Consider the following 23058-nt stretch of genomic DNA (forward strand, 5'->3'; position numbering starts at 1 on the left):
TGGATTTAGCACATTTAAGTACCAAGCACCCAGTGAGCTTCTGGGCCCTTACAAAATATGACTGGTGTCAGTAAGTCTATATGGAAACAAATGAGTTTTTGCATTGCTTACTACCAATCCAGGATTCATTAAGTTAATATGAAGTTAATATGAAGACTTTGTATTTACAGACAAGGGGATTTATGTTAAACACTTTTTATAATAAAACAGCATGGCAGCTCAAATATTTTGACTAATTAAATGAGGTTATCAAAGAAACTCCCATTTGAAAGGTCTTTTGATTTTTTCTGTATGTACTGACGTTTCTCTGCATGAATATAATACTCACCTTTAAACTAGATTCACCATAATAAAATATCTTCCACATGGATAATATATTTGCTACTAAAAAACATTTTACTGAATGTTTTTCATTCTGTTGAACCTGAAAATTGATAGTTAACTAATATATTCTAGGAATTTTAGTTTGTATTATTACTGTCTGTTCTTTGCTGGCTAAATAACCCCCTTCAAATACAATGCCAAATGTATTTGACCACTATACTGTTGGATAAAAATAATTGTATTCAGTATTTTTCCATATATCATTCAGCAATGTCTTTCAATCTGTTTCTGGAAGCAGAGATACTTTTTAAAAAGTTGTGCTATTTATGTGCTATATATCTCTCAAGGCCTAGTCAGTAGTGCTGTGCATCACATACTGCTGGGCTTAGCATAACTTCAGTTTTAGCTTTGCAGTTCACATAAAGAAGTTCATCCAATTTCCAGTGTTGATAAAACAAATATTTTCAAATTATTCTTCCAAATTCTTTATTGTAAGTAAAGCTGTTTAGTGGAATTTTGTCAACATAAAGTTTATTAAATGATGCAGAAAACCAATATATGCATATGGTATCAGGAGAAGCTCGAGATAACAATGCTTAATTTAAAATGTTACAGAGAAGCACCTCCTAAACTGCTGTATACTCTTTTCAAATACTAAGCAGCTTTTAAATGCCAGATCTATCTGACCTGTCAAAGTACAAAGTGCTTCCTCTGAAAGAAAAGAACAGGAATAAAGAATATAAAGATTATTACAATTCTCTAGCATTATTTAGTAAACATTTTAGGAGAATGCACAGTTGCTAATACTGTAATCATCACCACCATCACATAAACATACCCACTCTGTTGCTGCCAGTTCCTTCATTTTCATCGTGAAAGCCACTGCAAACCTAGTTAAATGGACAAAAATAGTTGGGATCATCTACTTAAAGTGTTTGAACATAACAACAGAGAAGCATTTCAGAAGAAAATATTTATAAGAAAGATGAGCAGAGGCTTATAAAAATAATTATAGATGGAAAGACAGAAAGCAGGCTTTCTATTTGTTTTACCAGAAAACATTGGTAAAACAAATGGTATCTCCAGGTTTTAAATGGATTACAACTTGGAGCTCTTGTGGAGTTAAAGTGATGATTTCTTAAATATAGAAGAAAACCCAAATAATGGGAACATCCTGTAGTTTATCTAGATTTATACACACAGCGGCAGAAGCAGACAGCCTTCCTTGTTTCTACATCACTGCAAGTTGCAGTAGCCTTCTTCACAACCAGAGAACTAAATAAAAAGAAATCTTTAGTTTTGTACTATTGTTATTTGACAATACCCAGTCCTACTACTTGCAATTCATTGCTACTGAATTTAATTCAAGTGAGCAGGCAGAATTTTATAAACCTTTCCCCAGTGTTCTCTCCTTATTTCTAAGTAATCAAAGCTGTTGATGGAAAAAAATGTGTGAGAGACAAAACTGTTATTCTTCATGGAACATCCTTTAATTAAAAAAGAAAAAAAAAAAAAAGAAGAAGAAAACAAAATCAGAATTAAATAAACTGAAAAAGAAGAAAGAAGATCCAGTGATTAGGCTTCAACTCTAGAATTTAACAGACTTAGGACACTCAGTTCTGTACTTCTGAATGTTAGGCATCTACAGAGGAGATGAAATTTATAGTGCTGAGTTAGGTACTTTATACCCCTTTATAATAAGTAAGGAAGAATTGGGTATCCAGAAATGAGACTCACCACATTCATCATTTTGGACAGAGACTGTTATGCCAGCCCACCATAATACTAATAGGCAGGCAACTGCTAAGGGGTAGGGCATTATGACTGTTCTCTGATTAAGACTTTCTTTGTAACCAGAAGGCAATTAAAATAACTGAAGTGTAGAATTGGCTGAGATATGAACACCATCTCCTCCTCTTCTGTAATCATACAAATTATATTACCAAAGAACAAGCAAACAAAGGTGTATCCAAATATCTTCATGGTTAGGTTTTTATTTCAGCTGGAAGGGAGACGGTAACTCTGTTCCCAAACTTACTTCCTCTTTTACCCTTATGGGTGTTTACCATGGCTCATCTGGACTTCTACTTCTTAGCCTTTGAGAAACATATGCAGTACACTATCATTCCCCATAACAGAAGAGTTACTTTAGAGACCGTTTAAAAGCAGCATTGATAGGTACAGTTCTCATATTTGGGTGCCTCTTTATAGAGAGACTTCAGCCACAGAGCCTGATATCTAAACATACGAGATAAACAAGTAATTCCTACTGGGAGCTTGACATAATACCCAGAAGTCATATGAGATATTTTTATGGAGTCAGATCTAATAAAGAATCCCTGTTCAGAAGAGATCTTAAGAACATCCTGAACTTTAATGCAACTTTTAAACCAGGATGAAATACAAACACATGCTTTGACTGCTCTTAAATGGAACTTCAGTGTTAACTAGAAACATACTTGGGTCCATTTCTGAAGACTGTCAGTACTGTGGAATATAACTGAATGGCTCCTTCATAGGAGACACAATGTGTCTACTTGGCCAAATTCTTTTTAATTTCTTTTAAAAATATTGAATATAAAACATAGGTTATCACATATGACACTTAAGATTCCATGTTTCTTTTTCACAGAATTAATGTAATGCTTCCATCCTGAGCCATACCTGTAACATCTCAATGGTGAGAGGTGAAGCAGGTTTCTAAGTCACAACCAGAATACTGCTTTTCCACTGGAGATATTATGTTATAATTTGAGTGCATGAAGTCACAACCACTCATTAGAAGTCACATAAATGCTGAATTATAACTCCTACTTTTGTTTGTTGTGAGCAGATATTCCCATACATCTGTTTTGTAGTATCTGCTTTATGGTATTACAATACATTTTACATATACAATATGACAGCTTTAAGGTTATTGAAGCCTTTGCAAATGCTTGTTTTCTCAAGTTGCATATGCTTCCTTTCTAGATTTTGCAATTATACTTTCAATATATCACATTAACAAGCAGAAAAAAACTATTGCTCCCAAGTCTACAAAATACTATTCAATAGATTTAAATACCCTAGAGGAGTACAACCACCATTTAGAGGAATTTGATTAAAAATGAAACACTCATTATAAAGCTTGACATTGTTCAATACTTTGTTTTATGGAATGTGGTGGTTTATTGTACTGGACAAGTAATCTACAATTCACAGTACTTTTTGCTTAGAACCCTGCAATCAATAAGGGAAAAAAAAAATCGATGCTTCTTTTAATAACTATGCAATGAATAGTGATAATATTGGAGAAGAGATCCATTTAGTATAACTTCTAGAAAACTGAATTACTTTTCCTTCAGCAGAGAAAATATTATGAACTGCATAAAGCATGTGGTAATGCATTTTGAAACATCAGAGGAAATCCTAGCCACTAAAGTATACTTCAAGTTCCTAACCCAATTATCACAAAAAAATCATTCAATAAAGCATAGTTTTGTATAAGCTACATTAGCTATATTGTTGACAGAACATGTTTTAAATGCAGAATTGGATCAGAATGGACACACACAAAAAGACTGTTCTTATATAATTGTCTTTTTTCCAGTGCTGAAATTTAATGCTCTCATTTTAACTGATACATTAGATAACTTTTTTCTCTTCCTTCAGAACTGTTTAAAGAATAACTTTTAAAAAAGTATATAAACTTCGTCTTAAATGGGGCCATGAGTTGTTTTTCAACTGCAAGTCCTTCTAAGACATAAGAACATGCCCTAATGATTTTTCAATGAGCATGATTAAATGCTGTTTTTAAAATCTGTTTACCTACCACATTTTGTAAGGCACTATAGACAGAACAGCATATCTATGCCAGCGTTAAGTTATCTAATAATAGCTAGGACATATAGTGATATTAGCAAAGATAAAACCACAAGATATAAGCCTATTGCACATACTATATGCATTTCCTCATGGCTAACATGAACTAAAATCCATACTGCTGTATCTGAACCACTGTAGTTATCTGTCTTAGTGAAAATGTGATGAATAGAGATAGTATCCTGAGCAAGCTTTGTTCAGCAATGTATTTAAGCTCTGCTAAAGTATATAAGCAGTACCACTAGATTTGATAAGACGTTCCAGATGCTTAAATTTTATTATGCCTTGTACACTCGGGGACTTCTCTGCTTACCTAGAGGTCACTTCTGGAGTGAAGCCTCTGCAGAGTACTCAGGTCACCAGAAGTTCAGACACAATATAGATCCATAAGGCTGAATGACCTGTTGTAGCAGCTAACTGCCACCGAAAAGACATCCTTGCTGTATCCCTACACAAGCTGTCTTCTTACTAAAGCAGTAGGAAACTACCCTGGAAAATAAAAATCCCAATTTTACATTATTAAGTGAGTTAGACCTGCTCAGAAAGTGATCCAGTCCTGGCACACAGAAGGGTGGGTCACACAGCCACAGGTAAGAATTAAGGAGAAGGAGAGGAATGAAGGTAGCAGTAAGGTCATCCCCTGCCATCAGTGAGCAATTAGTTGGGCTGCTTATGAAATGACAACATTAGCATGTGTCTTGATAAGAATTAAGCCATTTATTATTATTATTATTATTATTATTATTATTATTATTATTATTATTATTATTATTATTATTATTATTTCCACTGGAAGATTTACATCCAGAAAATAGTTTTGAACAAGAAAAGGGCATATTGGCCCACCATGGGAATGATCTAACACTGTTGAAGTCAATCAACCCTTGGATCAAGCAGAAGAAAACTTCTTTACTGGGGATGCTGAAACAATGAGATATGCTGAAAAACCGTTTGGTTTTTAGTTGTTTTCTCTGATTTCTGATCAGTTCCTGAACTACATGGTCAGATGCTTGGACCAGTTGATTTTGGAGGTCTTTTCCAAGCTTAATTATTCTATGATTGTATGATTTTACATTGCTGACTACACTGACATGTCATTGGATTTTTTCCAGATATATAAAATACCCTGAAAACACTCACTTCTTAAATCACCTAAAAAGTTAAGAGAAATTGTGTACAGATTTTTTTTCTCCATCTCTGCTTCTTTGTTTACGTAGCTAGAAAAAGGATCACATTAGCAAGAAAAAAAAAAAAAGAACAAAAGCCCTTTTTACATGAGTCACCTGCTTTTCAACCAACCACACTGTCAACACATCATGTGCAAGGCCTCTGAAAACAGGTTTGATTCTGTGATGCAACAAGATAAATACCAGCTATTTTTAGTTGTCATTTCTCTTCAGTCAAATTGATGGCACTTTAGTCTGTATGTACAGAGAGAATTCAATGCATACAAAATGCTTTATTCCCAGTACAGAGTGTTTTATATATTTAAATATACATAACATAAAAAAGAATTTACTAATAAACTTTTTTTTTTTTAAATATGGAGCAACATTTAGCATTTCTGGCACAGGGCCTTGTAAAAGGGGTTCAATGTTGTTCAGGCTAATAATATTACTGCAATACGATTTAATAGGAATATTCATAACTCTACCACTAATAAAGATTTACTATTTAAATAGCCACACCTCCACCACTACAGATTCACTATTTAAATACCAAACATCAGTCATTTACATGGCCAGGGTAATCTTGTACAAACGACAACTGTATGAATATCATTGGAGCTATTTAATTGTGTTTTTCTCTACTCAAATCTGGAAATATAAAAAGTATAAAATAGTTTTGGTAAGAAATGAAAACTTGATTGCATGCTACAGTTGTATTCATTACAAATATATTAAATAAACCACAATCTAGTTGCTACAGTCCACAGTTACACTGACCATCAAAGGCTGTCTTTATAATGCCTACCCATAAAGTAGATTATTCTACAGAGCAATATGCTGTCAGATCACAAGCCTCCTTGCTATTATTCTTCTAATTTCTTTCACCTACCTTAGAATTTTATATCCTCATCACATGCACAGTTCTATTATTTTAGAAAACAGTTAACATTCAGTAGACAAAGCACAGGATTAGTAAGCAAGAGCACAAAATTCATTACCTTTTAATGGGATTTAAGTCATTTTGAAAATTCACAGCCCAAAAAGCCAAACTTCATCACTACCCTTGCCAACTCTTATATGGACAAATATGATGGAACAATTGTAGTAGACAAAATATAAAATGAATAGACTGCATACAGACTATATTTTATGAAGAAACTGCTCTACATTCACCACTGAATCATAAAATCATAAGAAGTAGAGCTTGTAGGGATATCAAGTAGCCTATCCTTTGTCTGGAATCACATCTCCCAGTGATTCCAACCATTTATGGATCAGTTCCTAAAAGATCTGCCATTAGAAAGATATAATTTCCTGTCACAAACCTTCTACACAGATTTTACCTGGCTTCCCCTAGCACTTCTCCCATTACCCGACGTTTTTCTTCACATTTGATATCTTCATTTATATCTGTCCCTCCAAAGATGATTCCAAAGGGAATTCTGCTACCTGCAAAACAATGACCAAGATGAGAAGGGGACAAGGCACAGGATTCATTACCTTTTAAAGGGATTTGAATAATTTTGAAAATTATATTAAAAAAAAATATATATATAGTGATAATACTCTAACACACACATAAACAAAAGCCTTTGAAAATGAAACCTGAAGAAACATGAATTTTTAGGGTTTTGGAACTGAAAAGAAACATATAATAAGAACGCACTTTCACAGCAAGTCAATCTGTTTTGCAGCTATGAGATTTTCTTTGGCTTTGTCTGTACTTAGTAAAAACAATTACTTTCTACGTTTGGCAGCCCACCAAACAGTATAAATGGTTTAAATGGTATTCACATTTTAATAAGATGCAGTACCTTAAAGTTTGGTTCCAGGTATCTAGCTTCGGTCAATCATTTACTGCCCTCCCAAGAATTCAAATATAATGGTTTGGGTGGCCAGTTTCGTGTCTACAAAATATGTAGGTAGAGCCATACCATTGGAAAAAGTCACTCACTTAAATAAGGCAGTCAACCTCCAGCAAAACCACTGTTTTGCTTAATTACATCCCAAAAGATGGATCTGTGTTTATAAGTGGTTGCTCTAATACTTTCACTGATGACCCAAGTTCTGGAAGGTGCCTTAGGATGCCGACAGTGAAACAGTAAGAGCAGAGGAAGGTATGTTGACTCAGGAAGGTCTGTGCACAAGACCTTATCAAAATTCAAATTTTAGAGTGTCAGCAAAAGTACAGATATCCCAGCGGTGTGTGCACTGTGTTAAAAGCCTAGTTTTGATACATTGCATGAAAATAAATTCCTATCTGAATACAAGTAAAGCCATCAAAATAGGGTAGTGTAGCACTTCTCTGCTAACAGCAATAAGCTTTACATGGGCAAGGCCAAAGACTATTTAGATGAAAATACAAAAGCCAATAGTAATTTAAGATTCTTTTGTAATAGTATTTGTTTTCCTGGCACCAGGCTATTTTTAGTAACTGACAAGTTACAGAAGTGTTCTCCCCTTAAACTAATCAAGATGGCAGTCAATAATGTTTACTTTTGATTGTTTCAGTACTGAAAACGATTCAGTGGTCAGTTTTACACCACATTAAGCTAACAAATAACAACCTGACGGTGGCTAATTACTACATGAAGAACATGGTTTTAAATTCCAGACAAATGGCACTGCAGTTTTGCAAAAGAAACAGCCTCTAGTAAGACAGCCTGAAAAAACTCATCAAGGTGGTGATGATAGTTTTGCAGATTTCTGTTAGCTGTAACACATGAAGCCAAGGTTTCCTTCTGACTGTGAACAAGAATCAGTCATTAGGCAGTACTGCCACCACCAACCGTGTATCAAGAAAGACAGAAAATAGGCTTTGTTTTCTCGTTTTTGCTATGAGATGGAAGTGGAGGAGTGTTGATGACTCCGTAGATATCACTGCTCTCTGAGCATTGGACCAATAAGCAGGGCATCAGGAGATACTGTGCTGATGGAGACCCTTGCTTTTGAGAGATAATATAACTGGCCTTGAATGTTCGTGGCTGTGAAAATTATTGCTGATGCTTTCTATAGCTACCAACAGTCTTGAGGGATAAAAATAATCAGTTTAAAAGCAGTGAATTCTCATTATTAAAATTCATGGTTAAAAACAAGCAAATGAGGAAAACTTAAAGCAAATAAGAAACAAAATATGTTAATAAAGATTAAAACTTACTATACATTTCACATTTATATTTGAAAATTAAGTGAGCTGTAAGATGAGGATTTATATTTAAATAAATGTTTGATCATTTTGGTGTTTTGTTGGTTTTTTTTTGGTGGTTTCCCATTTCAGCATTGCTAATTTGCTCATTACTGGATGAAAGAACAAACAAAATAAATGAAGGACTATTTGCCATTCTGGCTACTTAAAGACTTGGCATTTCTAAATAGTTGTAATACTCTAATATTTGTGGGTAAAGAGAATTAAAGTGCACTGTCAAAACACCACAGCACTAATCCTCAAGAGATTGACTTTCTGTAATACTTGAACAAATATATATTGCCTTTCTAATCAGTAAAAAATGAAATAATTATTCTGTCATCTATTATATGTGCTGGTTTTACATCCCCAATCACGTTGACAAAGTTTCTGTGATAAGGCCCGAAAGATTTACTAATGGTAGTATGACTGCAATAACTAAGTTTCTTAAATATTTCTTAATAAAGTATACAGAAAGAATAAATGTTACCAGAATCAGGAATGTCTTATGAATCACTTTTCTCCTCCAAAAAATTGCAAGCACTTTGACTAGGATCATCCCAGCAATCCTTTTACTTACTGTCTTTCTTTTCAGATACTTCCATTTTATCTTTCTTTTAGTTATTACAGATGCTTTTAGGAACAGTGTTACTCTGATTTATTTAAATTACTGAGCATTTATAAGTCATTCCAAGCTTTGCAGGTTATTTGGGATTTTGAAACTCTAATAGCAACAGTGTTCAGGTGATGCTATCCAAATCAAAACCACAATGAAGTTTTACAGTAAACATTTAAAATTCAACCTTATTTTTTGTTCCTCAGAAAAAAGAGATAGTTTTAAGACTTTCCATAAGCCTCTTCCAAAACAATTCTAGGTCTCGTCACAAAAGCAATTGTTTCTGTATTCCAACAAGAGAAGTCCTAATACATAGGGTAGCAGAGATCATCACACAGAATTATTTTTGTATTTGTATTCTAGGATCCCTACTGAAATCAGAGCTCCATTGTAACAGAAGATACACAAGCATACTAGACATAATAATTCAGGCTTTCTGAAAACCCACCAGTATAAATTGCCAGGAGACTTCCGAAGTCTGAAAACTAGCACAATGCAACTTATACTGCGATCTGATGAAAGTATCAAATTATGTACCTTTGTACAAGTGAATAGATTTGGACAATTGGAATGTGATCTCAAAAATGGATATGCACTTGCAATTTCAGTAGGTGACAGTGTCTATAATTTTGACAGCAAGTGCTTCTACTGTATCATTAATGGCAGGCTAAAATTTTGTTCTACATGGCCAGTTACCATAGAAAATTCTATTATTTGTCTGATAACATCCTGTCTCCTACAGTTTAGCTGGCACGAATGACAACTCTAAGTTATTCCATGTCCAAAAAAAACTGACTCATTTTTTAACAGAAAAATCAAATTAGCCTCTCTGCTTTTTTCTATTTGACCTGAGCTATACTTAGCCAAGCTATTGTCCTCTGAAAAAGCACATTTGTTGAAAGTATCTTAATGTTAATATAATGCTCTTATCTTAATGTAGTTAAAGTACTTAATTATGAAATGCATTAAGTGCTTTAAAAGTACATTTATTTAGTCCCCTCCTCTCTGGATCAGATCTCCCACAGAGAAAGATTTTCAGTGTTTCTGAACATTTGTTGAAGTGGATAAATAGAATAACTACATTACGTGTGGGTTTATGTATTTATTGTCATTTATAACTGTTTGTATTCATTCTCTTCTTTCTCAGTACCTTTTTAAGAAGTATTTTTATTGCAAAATAGAAAAAGAATTAATTACCTTGCAGAAGTCTGCCTCCTTTATAAAGATGAATGGCCAGGGCTGCATCAAACTTATCTGCAGAGGTTAGATTTGCTATTTCAGCTGGACTTTCATACCTGAAAGCATCTTTAAGAACACAGATATGACCTGCAGCATGTAGATGACTCCTTCATTATCAGAACAGATGGAACAAGAGAAAAAAAAATATGTTAATGCTGCACACATTTCATTTTATTAAATATGCTTAACCAAAATGTTTTTTCTTAATTTTTGTTCCTACATTCATCTTGTTTACGCTAACATTATTCAAGCAATCATGGAGCTATAACAAGGGGTTTTCCTGGAAAACATTTTTATCATCACCATTGTGCACACTGCCAAGCATCATAGTCTGCACCCACTTTATGGCCCAAGCCTGCCATGTGTCAATCTACCTTTGGAAATCAATGGAAATGAACTCTGATCAGCACCTTTCTGGATTAGTCTTTTACTCAAAAGATTCTGAAGATGTTAAAAAGATTCACTTTGAATCAAGTGTGTAAGCCTTGGTCTTGGACATCCTCAGCCCCTTGCTCTGGAGAAAGGCTACCACTTGAAAGAAAACAGAAATACATCCAGCTAAATAATTCTATTAAAAATAGAGAAAATGCAAAAAGTCTTTAAAATACAAAAAATGAATACATAAATTAAACTGGACGGTTGAAAATGTATTCTCTTTCTGTTTGATTGTTTAATTGCTTCTTGTCTTTGTTTACCCATTTGTAAAACAGTCACGGGATAACTGAAGTTAAGAGAAAAACAACACAAAAGTGATTACTCAAAAACTTTCAGTCCTTTTAAAAAATCTCAATTGACAAACAAAATCACGCACACACAAAACACACCTCTCCTAGTGTCAGTTTACCTATTCATCTTTATATACAGTGGTTCTTCATATTAAAATTTGATTCAAAGACTGCTAAAGCCATTAAAATGATTGATTAAAGGGAGTTTTACTTTAGGCATTTCAGTGAGCTTTGTTTCGGTCTTTTCTTTTACACACTAGGCTCACAATTCCTCCCACAGAAACCAGGATCAGTTATCAGTGTTTCCAATGACATCAGCCAAAATACATACAGGAGCAAATCCATGTTTTGATAGAAACTAGCACACTGTATCTGCTGACACGTAGATAAAATTGCTTCAAATAACTAGTGTTTATGTTTTGAGTATTACAAAAAGACCACAAGAATGTTTTCTGCTTATTACATATTGTTCCAGTTGATTTATTTCTCATAGCATATTAATTGTTCTGGCATTAAAATCCTGCTAACTCAATAGCTTCTTGGATAACGTTGGCTGTTTTCTTTCTTGATCATTTCATATCCTCCCAAGGAATGTAATTTTCTGTCCTGCAGAAGTTAGTCATTACTGCAGAAATTGGTGCTAAAAATGTTGTAAAATGTCTTGAGGCCTTGGAAGGAATGTATTAGCACTATATCAGGCAGAACTCCATCGGCATAACATATGGTACTGTATTTCTTCCTTATTCTTCAAAGAAACTCATTTTACTTTTAACTTCACTGTTTGAAACAAGACCAATACATTATAATAAGCACTAATAAATAATAAAATGCAGCCAGATTGTGAGCTCTTTATTTACACTGTTGAGCAATTATTTACTTCAGTTGTCCCATGAACTTGTACCAAGTACCTGCCTGCCATTTGAAAGAGGTTCTCAATTTATATCTAAATAATGATGCCCAAATCTCACAGCTGTGGAAAGAAAAATCTCTTGGGCAAATACTTGGGATGCTCGTGCATGCGTTCCATAAGTTCACAGGTGCTCATTAAATAGTCTAAAAGATTTTTTTTCCCATCAGTATTCCAATTACCATAAATCACTATCATGTACAAGCAATATGTTTGCATATTACAATTAATTTGAAAATAACTCTCTCAGGACATCAGGAGTCAAGAAACTCAGCTGGGAATTTTGATCTAAAGCTTCTTTATTGTAATACGCTAGGAATGAGAGCTTCCTCCACAGTTTCCATAGCTCCAAATCTCACAGCTGAATGACAGCTGTTTCTGTGGTAGAGAGGGACTCCCTTACGTATTCCAGTGCTCAGAAATTGTGGATTATCTCTTTTACTTCATTTTTTCCCTACACATAATGACTCAGGAACATGTAATAAATTTGCATATGGCTTAAGAAGGAAAAAATTATGATTTTTTTTCCCAGAATAATTAGAATTCCCAGATGTGAGGAGATCTTAATCCCATAAACATACCATTAAGTTCAATATAATTAGTCACAAGCTTCAAATTATGCATATATGGAAATGTATGTATGTAGAACCAGTTAGGGGGTACTATTTAAGTACTGAAATTTACAGTGATATTTTCCTATTTTTTCAATGGCATTTCATCTTTATAACCAAAAAAAAAAAAATGCAGACTGTGATTTTCACACATATGCTGTTATCAAGGAATATGATAACAGGGTGCTGCAAAGCTATTGCAGGGGATTTTTTTTTTTGAAGGCTGATCTGCCTATGAAGTCACAGATGTCCCTGAATCAAGCCAAGACATAAGAGATACATTACCCATATTTTCTCCTCCTAGGAACAGTGTATTCACATTATTTTGCCATTTCATAAACAAATACTTTCTACATGAAAAATAAAAATGAACACATCTCCTGCTGTCTGTGAATCTAAGACAAGATAGAAAATGCCAAATTTCAAGGCTACACTTTCCCTCTATCACAGTTTTGTATGAGGTGTATTTCCAAGTGTCTAACTACCAGTGTTTATTGCTTCGATCCAGATTTTGCCTTGCTTTTTCATCTTTCCCTTCTACTGAAAGACTCATGAAGCCAATGGCACTCACTATTTGGGGAGAATAATATTTCTAAAATGGAGCTGACTGTCAGATTCCAATTTGGCATGTTTTGCTGGAAAGTAACCAAACTGGGAAAACTTCAGTCATTCAGTAGTAAGCTTGAAAGATGATTTCTTAGAGAAGATGGTAATTGTCACTGCTGACACTGTGATATTTATGTACATCTAAATACTGGATAAAATATTTCCCAACCCCATTTTAGTATTATGGGAAGTCATCTTTTTCATTTTATTTTTTACACTCCTTGGAAATCAAGAGGCTTATAAGTGACACATACGTATGTAAGTGTCTGCTCTGGGTCTATAGGGTATGCAGAGGGATATTGCTAAAAGGTGTAATCCCGTACTGACACGTTTTCACTTTGTTAAAGACTTCTATAGAAAAACAGTTTTCTCCAACACAACTACGAAACACCAGGTGATGTTTTACATTTCATTTTTTCCTTCCTACATTATTGATCACTACTTCTCACTTATCCTGACTTAGAAGGCTTCTTTCCTCCAACCTGAAGCTGCAGTTCACAGGTCCTCATATGAAGAAACTCTTCTGCAGCTCCAAACACAGCATGGCTGAAGCTAAAATACAAATGAGTTAGAAGTATGCTTACTTCTAAGATACAGTAGTTTTCAAACTATTTTTATTTTCTGACATCGCCCTCTCAGAAACCTTTATGTTCAAATTTTCCAATATTTTAATGGAATTACTTACAGACAAAGAACGTTTGATTTTCAAAATGTTTCTGGTAGGTAGATGCACTGACATTTTCTGAGCAGCACACATTAGGCTTCATCCAAAAATATTAATTACCTCTTTCCCCAGGCTGTCTATTCTGTAAAGCAGCTATGCATGAACTATTCTTAAATCTATACAGCATGATCCAAAACTTATTAAGATGGCAGAGTGACTTCCACTGCCTTTTCTGAAACTTGGCCACAGCCGAATACTCACAATTCCCACTGAAACTGGTGGAATTACAAGACTTGAAACCTACTCAATCTTCTCTGTTTCCTTTGCAAATTGTACTGAATTTTTTTTATGGTTCTTAAAGTAAAGTATTCTTCATTTTATTTCTCTCTCAAACTTCTTCAAATATCACACACAATTTGTGTTGGCTGGAATGAAGTATGAAGAAAATCCACTGTGAATAAGAACAGAAATTAAAAATGGATTGATATTGCCTCTGTCCCTACATTCTGAAATCAGTAATTGTCCTTTGGAAGGACAAAATAACTCTACAAGGTTTAATCCTGCCTTATAAATAGGTCTAGTCATGCAAAACATTTGGGATGCAGCGTACATCAAGAGCAGGCCATACAAATAATTGAGTATCAGTTCCCAATGTTGAGGATGACCACTTGCCTTTTGCAGCTGTCCTTTTCTTGGAATGGCTACACAAACAGCAGAAATTTACCAGCACCTGTGCAAACTGACATAGGTTGGTAAAAGACCTCTTAGAAGAAAGTATCCTGAAGAGAAGAGGATCTCCTCCCGTACAAGTGCTTTTCTGTGTGATTTTAATGGTGGCAGATAGGGTAAGACTAAATAGAAGTAAAGTTGGGGATCAGAATTACTCCAATAAATCACAGAATATCCTGACTTGGAAGGGACCCACAAGGATCATGGAGTCCATCTCCTGGTTCTACATGGGACCACCCAAAAATCAGACCCTGTGTCTGAGAGCACTGTCCAAATGCTTCTTGAACTCTGGCAGGCTCGGTGCCATGACCACGTCCCTGGGAAGCCTGTTCCAGTGCCAACCACTCCCTCAGTGAAAAACCTTTCCCTAACACCCAGCCTGACCCTCCCCGTCCCAGCTCCATGCCGTTCCCTCGGGTCCTGTCGCTGTCCCCAGAGAGCAGAGCTCACCACCTGCCCCTCCGCTCCCCTCATGAGGGAGCTGCAGGCCACCATGAGGCCTCCCCTTAGGCTCCTCTCCTCTGGGCTGAGCAAACCCAGGGACATCAGCTGCTCCTCATGTGTCTTGCCCTCCAGACACGTCACTATCTTTATAGCCCTCCTTTGGACACTCTCAAAGAGTTTTATGTCCTTCATATATTATGGTGCCAAAACTGCTCACAGAACTTGAGGTGAGGCTGTACCAGCACAGAGCCAAGCGGGACAATCTCTTCCCTTGACAGGCCAGCAGCGCCATGTCTGATGCACCCCAGGGTACAGCTGGCCCTCTTGGCTGCCAGGGCATACTGCTGACTCACACTCAACTTGCCATTGACCAGAACCCCCAGATCCTTTTCTGCAGGGCTGCTCTCCAGCCTCTGGTCTCTCAGTCTGTACGTATATCCAGGGTTGCCCCTTCCCAGGTGCAGAATCCGGCACTTGCTCTTGTTAAACTTCATATAGTTGGTGATTGCCCAGTCCTCTAATTTGTCAAGATCTCTCTGCAAGGCCTCTCCACCCTTGACACAATTAATAACCGCTCCTCCCAATTTAGTGTCATCCACAAACTTACTTAGTACACCTTCAAGTTCTGTGCTGAAAAATATTGCAAAGAGAAGCAATAAGCCATGCATTGTTGAATTTGTGGGTTTAATTTTCTTGCAGTTGATTACCTGGAAATTTACAGAACAGCTATTTAAACTGTCCCGTTTCAAACTGAAACAATCTCTTCCTCTCCAAAAAGACATTTATGTATTGACGAAATACTTCCTCCAAATGTTTTTAATTAACTAATTAATTCAAGATTTCTATTCCCCATTACTAATAAAGTAATAAATGATTAATAGAACATTTCAAGGGGCACAGGATATTCATTTTTTTCTTTCCTAACACCCTTTTTGATCTCATTGCTAGGACTGAAGAATGGCAGCCCAACCAAAGACTTTTGTGTTGTATTTCATTCTCTATTCACTGCTAAATTTTCTGAAGGCAATTAAAGATTATGCAGACTAATATAAACAAAGCTCATAGCACCTGCGTTATGTCACTTGTTTTAGTGAACTGATTTCTAGCCAAATTAGATTCTGGTTTCTTTGTCACCAGCTACTTTAAGCTCAGGAAATGAATATATTATTTATGAAAAGATGAAGCAGTTACAGAAACAGCCATAACATCATAAACATAGTATACTCAGTGATATTAAGCCATAAAATTAATCTACACTGGCAAGTGTCCAACCCGGAGGCAACTTCACTGTTTCGTGTATACTCGACTGAAAGTTACCATAGTTCAATATAAAAAAAAAAATAGATTGAACAAATAATTTTGTAAGTATGCATACAGAAACAACTGAAGACAAATATTAATCTGAGTATTTATTCTGAGTGTCTTACCATGTGTGCTACAAAGGTAACCATATAAACTTAACCTTAGTAATGGCAAATTAGTTCAACAAACATTTGGTCATACATGTAGATATTTTTTAAAAAAGTAAAGTCTTAAGAAAACCAGTGTTAAGTATCTATGTTACATGGTTTAACTGATAGCTGTCACTTGAGCAGCCTTTTAGTCAGGAAGTCAGATTTTATTTCTAACTAATACTCTTCACTACTTTTCCTGATCCTATTTTTTTTTCCTAAATGGGCTTCTTTATATTACTACTATAAATAACATTTATGTTAAGTGATAAGATAGCAATTGAGCATGACATAAGTTACTGATTCTCAAAGACTATTTCTGTTAGAATCCTTTACCTACCTTTATTTTGAACATGAATTAAATTAACCTCTCATTCATGACTTTCTTTCTGTTTGAAGGTCTATGCACATGAGAGAGCGGCATCCATTTTGTGTAAGGTGTGTCCATAAAGCATTAGGATGCTAAAGCAAATTGGTGTACTCTGCACAGATACTGCAGATGCGTTCACATAGCTGCAAACGATTGCGTTAACATGGTAGTATGTTAAACCATCTGTCAACTGTGCTGTTCTGTCTCACCAAGCCTATTCTCTCTTTTGTACTAACATGCATTGGCTTAGGCCACCATGCAAGAGTCACAGCTGGAGAAACCTAACCAAAATTACTGGTTACTGAAACTCCAACAAACGCCCCTTGCTAAACCATTGTGTCTTGATGCAGTATGTTCGATGATTATGGTCAACCCTGGTTTATTTAAAAGATAATTTGAAATAATACATGGGCATTTGTTTGACTGGCTTATTCACGCTTAGTTTAACTTGAAACAATGCAGAACCAGCTGTTTACTAGATTATCTCTAAACTGCTTCACAGACTAGATGTTTGTTAGACTTTCCTCAAAGTTGAAGATGAAAGTAAGTGAATACTTAATTTGTAAAGGTAAAAGAAATAATCTTATGGAGGAAGAATGAACATAGTCTACCCCAAGAATAACTAGCCTTGTTTTATCCAGTGAGAGCAAAAGATGAGAGTAACATAAATTAAGAATTCCCCACAAACTACCACACATGAACTCTATGCTGATATGTACATGTACAAAATCTATATTAAGAACGTAAGAATGTATTCATCTAAGTATTTTATTGGCAATTATTCTATTAAAATACAGACTTCAGCCTTCTCTGGTCTTTATTCTCCATCTGCTTTATAACTTCAATGCCTGTGTGACTGATGCAAAGCAGAAGGTACGTTTCACCACTATCTTACACAATACGGCAGCCCTGCACAAATCTAAGACTGAACTTGGTATGACACAACTAGAGTGAAAACTTAAACAATGTCAACCGACTGTTTCTATGCATAACAGTGAAATGTGATAATACAGAGAGGAAGGGTCAAGGAAAATGTGTAATAGCAGAGGGTGTTCTGAAAGGCTCATCCTAAGAAAAATAACCAAATTGTGGATTACAAGCTAGAAGCCTGTCTCAAGAGGACAAAACATGTTTTTATGGGTATTCTTTTTTTTTTTTTTTTTAATAAAAAGCTTAAATGCACAGCTAAGTCTTTAAAAATGCCATCACCCACATGCTTTTTCCGTATTTCATGGAAAAAAGTTAAATGGTGACATTAAGAATGTTGTGCCTTTATGCACCACTGTTAGTCCAAACAATTTCAAAGCACTATAGATTCACGTTTGTAATTCCCACAGGAGCTGCATGTCACAGAGCCCCCAGTAAGGAGGTAACGGCAGCGGCTCTTGCAGAAGTGCTGCCTTAGGAGAACTCCTGCATGGACCCTCATTTCAGAGCCCTCAGAAGCTACCGCTCTTCACGTTTACTTGTCATCTAATTCTGGGTATTTCCCAACACGGGCAGCCCTTGGGAATCTGCTGCACTACTGACTAACGACTGACTAACCAGGTTGTGCAAGGGGCCAGCAGTGACGCTGGTGAGGGCATCTCTGCTCTGGGCTTGCAAGCTGGGGTCACCCCTGCAGTGTGAACTCCTCCTGTGCCAATAGACTGCCTTGAGCTGAACGTGTTTGATATATATATACATACTTATATATATATGTAAGTGGCCGGGGGGCACCCCCTCGGCTCCCCCTCTCCCTTACTCCCCTGCTGTAGGGCAAAGCAGCAAAGAAGCCTCCCCGTGCCCCAGCCCCTCTTCAGGAGCCCCTCAGGCCGGCGCGGCTCTGCCTCCCCGAGCCCCCCACCCGGCACATCCCCGGCTCCCCGGACGGCAGCGGATCCCCCCTCGGCACCGCCGGAGTAGGGCCCGCGGAGCCGCCGCTGGGCGCCTGGCCGCCGCCCCCTCACACACCCCCCGCGGCCGCCATCCACGCGGCTGAGGTGGGAGACACCGCCTCCGTGCTCCGCCGACGGGCACTGAATGGCGGCCGGGCGCCGAACCTGAACCGGGCCCCGAACCCGGACCCCCGGGGATGGCGGCAGCCCCTTGGAGCTCCCTCCTCATCGTCAGGGCCGCGGCAGCTCGGCGTGAGGGCGGCCGCTGCCGCCTCCCCCCCTTGCCGGGGAACGGGCAGCGCCGGCGGATGGGGGATGTTGGGGAGGCGGTGGATCCCCCCCCGGTCCCCTCACGGGACACTTACTGTATCCTCTCGGCCGTGGTCGCGTTGCCGGTCTGCGCCCGGAGGCACGCCAGCAAGAGCAGCCTCATAGCGGCATCTCCCGTCAGGCCGGGCCGGCAGCCGCCTCAGCCGGTGCCTCCCTCACCTGCCGGCGGGCTCGGGAACAGCGCGGCGGAGCGGGCGGCCACCGGCACACCCGGCGGGGCCACGGGCGGCCCCTGAAGAGGCGGTGGGCTGAGGGTGGCTCCGTCTCCTGGTCCCCCAGGTTAAAGACCGCACTTAATGTCAGGAAGGCTGTAAGGCCAGGGAAGGGTCTGGTGAGGAGCTGCAATGTTCGCTACAGTGGGCAGAACCCTGTTACAGATGCACAGAGGGAATCGTAGAATGGTTTGGGGCCCCCAGCCCCATCCAGCCTGGCCACGGGCACTGCCAGGGATGGGGCAGCCACGGCTTCTCCGGGCAGCCTGGGCCAGCGCCTCACTGCCCTCATAGTGAAGAATTTCTGCTTTATATCTAACCTAAAACTACCTTCCTTTAGTTTAAAGCCATTACCCCTTGTCCCATCACTAGACACCCTGATAGAGTCCCTCTCCAGCTTTCCTGTAGGTCCTTTAAATACTGGAAGGCAGATAAAGAGGTGTCCCCAGAGCTTTCTCTTCTCTGAGCTAAATAACCCCGACTTTCTCCACAGGAGAGGTGCTCCAGCCCCCTGATCATCGTTGCCCAGGGAAGGGGCAAAGGAAGAGCCTGAACCCCAAACCAGGAAGACTAGATCCCAAACTATCAAGGAAGTGTTCAGGACACAACTCCAATTATAACCAGCACAGCGAGCAGCTGGGTGGGGCATAGGCAGTAAAACTGGGAGGCCAGTTGTGGGAGTCCCTTGGGAGACTGACAGAGGCCAGGTGGCAGACAGCAGATATCCATGCCCTTGAACTTGATTCAGTATTTTCTAAAAACATTGAGAGCACATGCAGGATGCTTGTGACCGTGAGATAGACTAGAAAGAGGAATTGATCTAACAGAAAGCTCACTTTTTTGCTTGGATGCTTATAACCATGACCATTTCCCTGATGTAATTTATCACAGGGCCGCACCAATGCCTATATTACCCTGAGGCTGTATGAGAGAAGAACAGGTGGTCCACAAACTGCAGTGCCTGTTTATTTTGGTTTCAGTAACTCTTCAAGTCTCCACATTAGGTATGGGTAAAAAATATACTCCACTTATAGAGAAAGGCTATTAAAATTCATAATTTAAAAAATCATAGTTCTTGAAATGCTTTCTGTGGATCTTTGAGGATGACAGGGGATGACAGGTATTCAGGAGTTGAAGGTTTAGAAGAGAAAAAGATGTACTCTTTTTTTTTTTTTTTTTTTTTTCCGCCATACCTTGGCAAATTGTTAAGTATTTTGGTAATCGGGCTTGGGTTCTGCTATCAGACCTTCATGCTACAGAGATATGTTCAACTCTCTGCATCTCACTGAGGCTCAGTTGGAAATCATTCAGCATGACATATTGTTCAGACCATTTTAATGTTCATGCAAACTAAAAAAGTTGGCTTCTACTTAGAAGCTAAGAGCACCAAGTCTTGCATAAATGCTGAAAATAGCACAAATGCTAATTTAAGGGTAGGCAGGACCAAGCTGTTTTCATCACCATTTTAGAAAGCATTTCTGGCATGAAATCCTAGCTCCATTGAAATTCAGAGGGCTTTTGTCAACCTGGCCAGGATTCTAGCTGGATGGCCAGCACCAGCCACCCCTGCTTTAAAAGTCGTCACTGCCCTGTTATCAGTCTGTCCAGCAGACCTGAAATACATTACACTGACTGAACGATGACACACAGCTGCCTTTTGTCTCCTGACACATTGCTGCTCTATATCCATTATCAGCACCCCCTCGTTCTGGTTCCAAGAAACACACACCCCACAAGGTGGTTCATCCAGGGGTACTGCACCAAGAAAGGCTGGCAGTGCGTGTTCCAAACAAGAAACACACCTTCCGTGTTCTTGCAGCCCTGTACTACTGGCCTAAAATGGCTCATGTAACCCAAACGGGGGTATTTTCTACTTGTACAGACCAAAGCAGGATATGAGTGACTCAGAAAGTCATGTCTATTGGTAAAAAGGAAGCTGTGGTGATGAATCTCCATGAGCTACCTAATTGTAAAGAGCATGGTCATCATAGCTTTTTTTTTTTTTAAGCAAAACCACAAGCTCAAAAAACAGACAATAGCTATCCAACACACTTAGTGTATAACACAAAAAAGACAAAAATGCAAACATCAAAGTAGACAAGGCCTGTTCCACCAAAGAACTGAGACGAATGAGGAAACTCAACCAGTCATCTGGGAAATAAAGAGGAAATAAAAGAAACATTCAAAGAGGTCTGAACATTTTATTACTTTATATTTTTTTGTTACATAGGCTTTGACTGACAAAATTAACTTACAAGTCTTTGCAGCATTAGGTTTTGTTGCATCTTTGAAAACATGTACGTGCATCTTAATGAAGAAGTTTTAAACATATTGGAGCTAAATGTTCTTGTTCAGAGAAAAAATAAAAATATCCTTCCTGAAGCCACTACTGATTCAAGACAGAATGTTCAAGTTAGAACAGCAGCTTTTCAATTTCAGTCAGAATTTGTCAATACCTGAAGATTTAAATAACATTTTATAGCATACATTTCAAACGTTATTTAACATTGGTATGTGTTTTTAACAGTTAGTGGGTAGGACAACATAAAATCTCACCCCACTTGCTAAGGGAAATTATGAAGGACCTACAACGCACTAGTTGTGTATATTGAACCACACACAGAGCACTTAGTTATTTTGTAGTCTCTAGGAAGTACTACTAGACCCCCTAGAAGATGTAACCACATGGTTGATATGATGTACTGTATTAAGCAGGGCAAACCTGAAACGTAATGCTTTAAATTACAGATTGTCACGTTACAGTAGCTCACAAAAAGAGATCTCTGTTCAGCAAGTTGCATTTTCCTCATTGCCCTTTGACACAAAATATAACTAGTTAAGAGTGCAAATATATTTAATGAGTCATTTCTATGGCACATATTATTTACAAAGGCCCGTCATTAAATGAATATATTTACTTTCACAAGCATTACTTGCTCAATTACCAACGCTGTTCCAAAACTTTTAAGTCATACCTAAACGTTGGGTGTAACTCCGTGATGTCAATCTGTCTGCCTTTTAGAAAACATGTAACTAGGAGTATCTTTCTGACTTGGTTCGGGCCAGAGTTGAGGCTATAAAGTATATTGTTTAAGACAATAACGTACTTTCATGATCTTTACTTTAGCACACATGATGGTGGGACAAAGCCCACCTTAGGCCCCCAGCCCCGCCACAACCAACGCACGTTCTCTAACCACGCACTTTGTTGCGCTGAGATCAGTCTCCATGCAGACCAGCGAGGGCTCCTGCTGCCAGCACACCTCACTGCCGTTATCCTGGATAAAAACCGAGGAGAAAACGAGGGCCCTGACGGAGGCCAGAGCTGAGTCCAGGTAAGTTATTCACGGCACGCGGTTCCATTTGACGCCCCAAACGCGATCCCGGCCGGAAGGAACGCCCCGAGCAGCGATCAAACCAAACCTCCCGCTGCAGCCTCCTCCCTCCGTGCCCCCTGTACCCTGCCCGGCACCCCAAGGGGCGCTGCAGGGCAAAAATCGGGCTGAGGCTGGGGGTGAGGCTGAGGTCCGAGGCCCCGCCCCCGTCCCCGTGCCAGCCCCGCGCGCAAACGCCGCCCGCGGCTCCCCACCGCCCCTTCCTCTCCCACTAGCCCCACCCCTCCCTCGCAACCACCTCTACCGCCGGCCCTCCCACCCACGTGACACGGAGCGACAGCGACCTCAGCCAATGGCGGCGCGCCGCCGTGCCCCGCCCATCCCCCCCGCCCACCGCCGTGGGG

The 23058-nt window shown here is 38.5% G+C and overlaps 1 protein-coding gene and 1 long non-coding RNA gene across 2 annotated transcripts in view; both read right to left on the bottom strand.

The window, feature by feature from the left end:
* GLT1D1 (glycosyltransferase 1 domain containing 1) overlaps positions 1–19305 on the bottom strand; it is a 57371-nt gene extending 38066 nt beyond the window's left edge. The window contains exons 1-4 of the mRNA XM_040577199.1: positions 19143–19305; positions 10352–10500; positions 6698–6803; positions 1163–1214 (exon numbers count right to left, since the gene is read on the bottom strand). Of these exons, the coding sequence (XP_040433133.1) occupies positions 1163–1214; positions 6698–6803; positions 10352–10500; positions 19143–19210 (375 nt within the window). The 5' untranslated portion in view covers positions 19211–19305. The remainder of the gene's footprint in view (positions 1–1162; positions 1215–6697; positions 6804–10351; positions 10501–19142) is intronic.
* A 2201-nt stretch (positions 19306–21506) lies between these two features.
* Positions 21507–22599, bottom strand: LOC121079656. Its single transcript, XR_005825129.1, has 2 exons — positions 22524–22599; positions 21507–22393 (listed from the first exon to the last, which is right to left on the bottom strand). It is a non-coding gene; the product is annotated as an uncharacterized LOC121079656 (long non-coding RNA).
* Between the last annotated feature and the right edge of the window lie 459 nt (positions 22600–23058).

Source organism: Cygnus olor, chromosome 17, assembly GCF_009769625.2.
Source record: "Cygnus olor isolate bCygOlo1 chromosome 17, bCygOlo1.pri.v2, whole genome shotgun sequence".
NCBI lineage: Eukaryota > Metazoa > Chordata > Aves > Anseriformes > Anatidae > Cygnus > Cygnus olor.